This window comes from Sander lucioperca, chromosome 9, assembly GCF_008315115.2.
Source record: "Sander lucioperca isolate FBNREF2018 chromosome 9, SLUC_FBN_1.2, whole genome shotgun sequence".
Classification (NCBI taxonomy): Eukaryota; Metazoa; Chordata; class Actinopteri; order Perciformes; family Percidae; genus Sander; species Sander lucioperca.
In genome coordinates this window covers 20,400,243-20,407,742 of record NC_050181.1, presented here as the reverse complement: position 1 = coordinate 20,407,742, position 7,500 = coordinate 20,400,243, and the positions used below count along the sequence as shown (strand labels likewise).

The window sequence follows — 7,500 nt, the reverse complement described above, 5'->3', positions numbered from 1 at the left end:
AAAATGGGAATACCATAATAATAATATCATAACTGCTTCCCTGTGCTGTGTCTACAGGCAGTGTGTTTACTGCTTCCCTGTGCTGTGTCTGCAGGCAGCGTGGGCTTCTTGCAGCAGCCCTCCATGGCGTTCGTGCGTCTGCAGGAAGCGGTCCTGCTGGAGTCCGTCCTGGAGGTTCCAGTCCCCGTGAGGTTCCTCTTCCTGCTGCTCGGCCCGCCCACCGCCAACATCGACTACCACCAGGTCGGACGCTCCATCTCCACGCTCATGTCTGACAAGGTGAGTCCGTTTACAGTTTACTTTATTCACAAAACTGTTTTAGTACAAGTAAGCAAAATAAGTGTTTAAAGAGTCCGTCGTTAAGCGTATATTCCCTGCAGGATTAATACTTCTGAAATACTATTTGAAATTAATGAAATTAGACTCTTTTTCACTGTTTCTGTCAAAGTCAAAAGTCAAAGTATCTTTATTATTATTTATTATATATTTGTGGCTTTTTTGCAACATTTTTCTTCCTTTTTTTTCAACGTTTTTGACACTTTTTTTTTTTAATATTTGGCACCACCTGTTGTGGATGACTAGCCTAGAAATCTAGACGCACCCTAGCGGCAGCAAATTTAATCTGCAGCCAAGGGGGTCTAGGCACTCTCTGCTGAGCTGGAAAAACCAAATTCTAGTCAAGCCAATCACGTCGTGTATAGAGTGGGTGGGCGGGGCTTATGGCTGCTGCTGCTGGGGAACAGCGGTCTCTGGAAGACTTGGAGTTCAGCTTTTCTTGGAGAAAAGAACAAAGAACGGCCCTGAAGTCATTCTTAAAAAAGGAAGATGTGTTCAGAGTTTAAAGTTCAATCTATCAACTAGCGTTGCTCTGATTGGTTGGAGCGCTATCCTATTGCATGCAGAGAGAATTTGAAAGACAACCTCAGATTGAGCCCAGCCAATGGGGAGTTCCCAGACCCAACATCTGGATGTGGAGCTGGCTGGTCAGGCTAGTGGATGACTATAGGACAAGAAAAATTATGAGAAAAAAGTCTGAATATTTTGAGAGAAAAAGCGTTTTTGATTCTGTGTTTGTCCGCTCCCTCAGCACTTCCACGAGGCGGCGTACCAGGCGGACGAGCGGCAGGATCTGCTGTCGGCCATCAACCGGTTTTTGGACTGCAGCGTCGTCTTGCCGCCCTCTGACGTCGTCGGGGGCGACGATCTGCTCCGCTCCGTCGCTCGCTTCCAGAGAGAAATGCTCCGGAAAAGAGAAGAACAGAGCGGCAAACTGCTGGAGAAACAGGCCAGCATTCAGGACGATGAAGGTCGGTTACCAAGACAACAACTCGTATTATTATATAAGTTATATTCATTAAATAAGAGACAGTGAAAGGATGAGAGGAAATGACAGGAGAGACGGCGGGAGACACAAGACAAAGCCCAAACAACGATTACATGCATCCTCAACAAGCAAGTTGAAGCTTTTCCTTGATACCTTCAACTCAAAATACGTGACCGACTTAATAACAAAGTACTGAGGTCTTATTATGCTCATTTTCAGGTTCATAATTAGGGGTCCAAGCCCGAGTTCTTAGAGTCTGTAAGAACGGGCAATAGCAAAGCTACGCCGTTCGTACAGCAGGGCTGTAGAACCCTATTGTTTTTCTACTGATTCCTCTTCATTATTATTCTTCTCCGCCTAAAACTCCGACTACAGCCTAAACCGTACATGGTGGGGGGTTGGCATTTTCAGGACTGGTCCCAAACTCCGCAAGGACCTCAGGCGCAAAAGGTGACCCACTTCCACCACTAGGTGGCGCTATAGCAAAAAAAACGCGTTTGGCCTTATAACTCCCACACCGTACAACGTACATTTAAAAACCGTATATCCACGTGTTCAACTGAATCACGTGATATAGGCCACGCCCATTTCTGCCTAAACTTTTATGCGTATAAAATCGTGATTTATCAAAAACCTACTTTTTCGATCTCCTCCTAGACCGTGCGACCGATCTACACGAAACTTGGACCATAGCATCTCCAGACCGACCTGATAAAAACATAATAAAAAGAATGTTTATAGGATAAAAATTGCGTATATTATGCACAAACAAATTTGTCTAGCTAACTATTAAAACACCAACTTTGCCATATCTCAGCCAAAATAAATGCTATCAACGCCAAACTTTAGGTTCTTGTTTGACATGACCCACTGAAGGACTCCCACGCGTTTTACGAAAATTGGTCACTAGGGGGCGCTACAATTACAAAAAGTTTATATCTCATGAACGGTTCATCCGATTTTTACAAAATTTGATGGGTACCATCTAGGGACACTCATGAGGCCATCTCTAGAGTGGGGCACTGAGGGGTCAAAGTGGGCGTGGCCTATGGGACCCAAGTCTAGATTCACCACTTACACTAATGTGAACAACTTTAAATTTACAGGGTAGATAGACAATGGGTCATGGACCACACCTACCAAAAATTACACATGTGGACCACTAGGTGGCGCTATAATGGTTTTTTGCCTTTAACTCCCACATTACACATCTCACATTAGAAAACCATACATCCCCGTGTTCCTTGAATCAAGCTGAATCACATGATATAGGCCACGCCCATTTTTGCTTAAAATATTTTTCGCAATATCGCGCAATGCGCAAAACCAACTTTTTCAAACTCGTCCTAGGCCGTGCGACGGATCAGCTCGAAACCTGGTAGGTAGCATCTCCAGATGGACCTGACCAAAAGTTATTGCGCATTTGACGACCAAACAAATTTTCATAGCTAGCTACCACACACGTATCAAATCATATCTCAGCCAAATTAAATGTTATCAGCAAGGAACTTTGGTTCGTCGTTCAACATGACACTATGATGATCTGTACCAAATTTAGCGAAGATCGGCCTTTAGGGGGCGCTATAAGCAACGTTTATTTGTTTTGGCCAATAACTCAATGCTTTTAAATGGGAAAATTGCATATGCAATATCTCTGCCACAGTAAAAGCAATCACCACGAAACATGTGGTGCTCGTTCGGCATGTGGCTCTGAGGCTCTTTACCAAATTTGGGGAAGATCGGCTATTAGGGGGCGCTATAATCACCGTAGACATGTTTTGGCACTTAACTCAATCACTGTTAATGACATATTTGCAATGGGATTGTACCACAGACCTTGCAGCTCACACTTCTCAATATTTACTGATGTTTACCTCCTACCGTTACTTTTTGGTTTTTGCTTTCGCGTGCTCCCCTAGTTTTCTACAATAAACAAACTTCTTAACCCACCTGACAAAGTTTCTACAACCTTCACAGTGGACAAATGCAACTCTTTTCTCTCACTTTTTCAATCAAAAATCAACACCATTCATAGGCGCCGATACTGTGGGTGCTCCGGAGTTCGAGCACCCACGGAAAATACTGAGCAGCCACGTGTGCCAGACTGCCAGTAAGCTACATTCATTTACAATTAAACATTGCAGTTGGTGCTAAGTGGAGCGTCTGTCATAGTGTGATTGGTTATGTCGGTGACATTGATTCTTAATTTCCCACGAAGCTGATCGCGGTTACGTGTCCGTTAAACTTTTCATCTCCAATGCTATCTGTATCTGTGAGAAGTGGCGCTGTCCTGAGATGAAACCTACTTTACGGCTTAATTATTGAGTTAATAGGCTTGTGTGTTCGCGTCGGCCGCTGTCCATTTCCTAAGGTTCTGAAATGCAAACCATTTTTGACTACTTTTTTTTAAAGGGCGTGCGCCTGTGAGCACCCACGGAGGAAAACATACATCGGCGCCTATGACGCCATTTACAACAACCTGACCACCTCCCCTGCTCCTTCAACCACCACACCTGCCTCCCCCCTCCACCCTCTCAGTCACTCTCTCATTTCTCTCTGCTGTCCCCTGTGGTCAGGGGGGTTAAGAAGTTTGTTCATTGTAGAGAATTGTTAAAGGTAGTCTGTGTATGCATCGAGATGAACTGTTAACCACTACATTTGCAACAACAATGTACCGCGGACGTCGCGGTTCACACCATACCGCAGACCTTGTGGATCAAACCTCTCGATATTCACCGATGTTTGCCCCCCCCCCACGTAATGCTTTAGGTCCCGCTTTGGCGCAGCTCCCCGGGTCATCGGGGGCGAATGGCGCAGCTTCCTGGGGCGTTGGGGGCGACTGGCATCGGAGGCTTGGACCCCGTCATAACTGCTTGCAGTTCTAGTTGCATTTTGAGGTTGTATCAGAATAGCTTACATGGTTTCATTTTCAAAAAACACCATATTTTAGTTGTACTGCTCATTGCTGCAGCTCCTCTTTTCACCCTGTGTTCAGGTCTCTGTTTTAGCTACAGAGTGAGACCTCTCACTGCTGTTCCATCTTTGTTGGCAGTCGCACATGCTCAGTAGCTAGGTAAGGACTACTAGCCAGTCAGAAGCAGAGTATGAGGGCCCTGACAGTACCTAGGTAAGGACTACTAGCCAGTCAGAAGCAGAGTATGAGGGCCCTGACAGTACCTAGGTAAGGACTACTAGCCAGTCAGAAGCAGAGTATGAGGGCCCTGACAGTACCTAGGTAAGGACTACTAGCCAGTCAGAAGCAGAGTATGAGGGCCCTGACAGTACCAGGACTTTGGGCTTTTTAACTTTGTAAACGTATAACGTGCCCAAAAAAGATATATAACACAATAAAGGAAAAGGGAAAAGCCAGAAACATAATATGAGCAACTTCTCTGCAGGTAAATTAGCATGTCATCAGCGTAACAGTTGATGCATCTTTTTATTTTCTGAGACTTCTGTTATGGTTTTTAAATTCTTTTTTTTTTTTTTTTTTACATTTTTTGGCCGCTTTTCATTGAAGCTTTTTAACACTTTTTACAACACTTTTTTTTTTTTTTACACTTTTTAGGTTTTTCTTTTCTTGGTATGCTTTGATTTTTGTGATTGTGTCTCGGGCTTTAAAGGAACACGCCGACTTATTGGGACTTTAGCTCATTCCCCGTATACCCCAGAGATAAGTCCATACATACCCTTCTCATCTCCGTGTGTGTTGTAACACTGTCTGACGGCTCCACCGGTAGCTTAGCCTAGCACAGATCCTGCAGGTGAATGGTTCCAGTAATCTTACTGCTCCGAATTGTGACAAAAGTGACAAAATAACGCCAACATGTTCCTATTTACATGTTGTGATTTGTAGAGTCACAGCGTGTACAAAAAACAACATAACATGAAACAGCCATCTTCTAACCGTATACATACTGGGAACTATATTCTCAGACAGGTTTGCTGCAAAGCAAATCATTCCGCTCAAGTACTATATTCTTCCGCCTGAGAATATAGTTCCCAGTTTGTTTACGGTTAGAAGATGGCTGTGTCTCATGTTACCTTGTTTTTTGTACACGCTGTGACTCTACAAATCACAACATGTAAATAGGAACATGTTGGCATTATTTTGTTACTTATTGGGAGCAGTAGGCTAGTTGGAACCAGTTACCTGCAGGTTCTGTGCTAAGCTAAGCTACCGGTGGAGCCGTCAGACAGCGTTACAACACGCACGGACACGAGAAGGGTATGTATGGACTTGTCTTACTCTGGGGGTTAGGGTGAATAAGCTAAAGTCCCAATAAGTCGGCGTGTTCCTTTAAATGACCCAATAAAGGGACTCTGAAAACCGTATTTCCTGAGATGTAATCATTGCATGTTGGCTCATTAATCAGCCTGTAACGGTGCTCCGTTCTTCCTCCCAGACTCCCCCGTTCTCTCCAAACCTGGCGAGGAGCCTCTGAGACGCTCCGGCCGTCTGTTCGGGGGTCTGATCGCTGACGTGACGCGGCGCTACCCGCAGTACCTCAGCGACATCCGGGACGCCCTGAACCCGCAGTGCATGGCCGCCGTCATCTTCATCTACTTCGCCGCGCTGTCGCCTGCCATCACCTTCGGGGGACTGCTGGGTGAGTTAAAGGAGACCTATTTTAAACTGTTGCAGGCTCATACTTTTGGGTTTGTGCTCAAAGATGTTTACATACTTTAATTAATGTTCAAAAACTCTTCATATTTCTCATAATGTTTGTTTATTTATGTATGTACCAATCACTGAGGCAAATTCCACATAAGTGTAACTGATGTGGCAATTAATCTTTTCTGATGCTGATTCTGTGCCTGTATCTTTAAGAAGCACAGTCTACTCTGATTGGTCAGCTTCCGTATCAGCGTTTTTGTTGTTGCCAACAAAGGCTTCAAAACCAAATACTACCCAACCGGACATGATTCAGCAGCCGTGTGACCCGAAACTGGGGAGAAATGACCAACGTTGGTAGCAAAGATTGCAGCCTCCCCTGACATTAGCACGAAGCTACAGCAGCAGTAACATTAGCCTAAAAAAGGCTTCAGTAGCCTGATGACAAATCATAGCAACAAGCTCCAAGTTACGCTAGCCGAGAGTAGAAAAAAACGTTGGAAGCGTTCAGAATAGTTGGACACACACACACACACACACACACACACACACACACACACACACACACACACACATACACACACACACACACACACACACACACACACACACACACACACACACACACACACACATACACACACACACACACACACACACACACACACACACATACACACACACACACACACACACACACACACACACACACACACACACACAGACAGACAGACACACACACACACACACACACACACACACACACACATGCACACACACACACACACACACACACACACACACACACACACACACACACACTCAAACACACATACACACACACACACACACACACACAGACAGACAGACACACACACACACACACACACACACACACACACACATGCACACACACACACACACACACACACACACACACACACACACACAGACAGACACACACTCACTCACTCACACACACACACACACACACACACACAAACAAACATACATACTCATACTCACACACACACACACACACACACACACACACACACACACACACACACACACACACACACACACACACACACACACACACACACACACACTCACTCACTCACTTCTTAAACTCTTTCCACAGCCTTTTATTTTCAAAGATCTCTAACTGTGAAGGTGTTGTCTTCTCCTGTGGCACAGGTGAGAAAACAGAGGGTCTGATTGGCGTTTCGGAGCTGATAGTTGCCACGGCGATGCAGGGGATAGTGTTCAGCGTGCTGGGTGCTCAGCCTCTGCTGGTGATTGGCTTCTCTGGACCGCTGCTGGTGTTCGAAGAGGCCTTCTACACTGTAAGATCACCAAAATATTATCTGGGACAAACATGTCTGGTGCTGTTACACTGCATACTCTGCAGGACACTAGTCACTTGACAAGAGTAAGATCCTTTTAGTTTAACATGAAACAGCCCCAAAATCACCATCACCAAACCCACCAGACTCCATGTAAATAATCAGGACTTTTAGCGTGTATAGAGCCAGCATATCTCCACCAGACTCCATGT

The 7,500-nt window shown here is 45.1% G+C and overlaps 1 protein-coding gene across 1 annotated transcript in view; it reads left to right on the top strand.

Annotated features, from left to right (window-relative positions):
• Window positions 1-7,500, top strand: part of LOC116038082 (anion exchange protein 2-like) — a 53,020-nt gene that overhangs the window by 33,286 nt on the left and 12,234 nt on the right. The window contains exons 10-13 of the mRNA XM_036005395.1: window positions 95-279; window positions 1,088-1,307; window positions 5,731-5,934; window positions 7,140-7,288. Of these exons, the coding sequence (XP_035861288.1) occupies window positions 95-279; window positions 1,088-1,307; window positions 5,731-5,934; window positions 7,140-7,288 (758 nt within the window). The remainder of the gene's footprint in view (window positions 1-94; window positions 280-1,087; window positions 1,308-5,730; window positions 5,935-7,139; window positions 7,289-7,500) is intronic.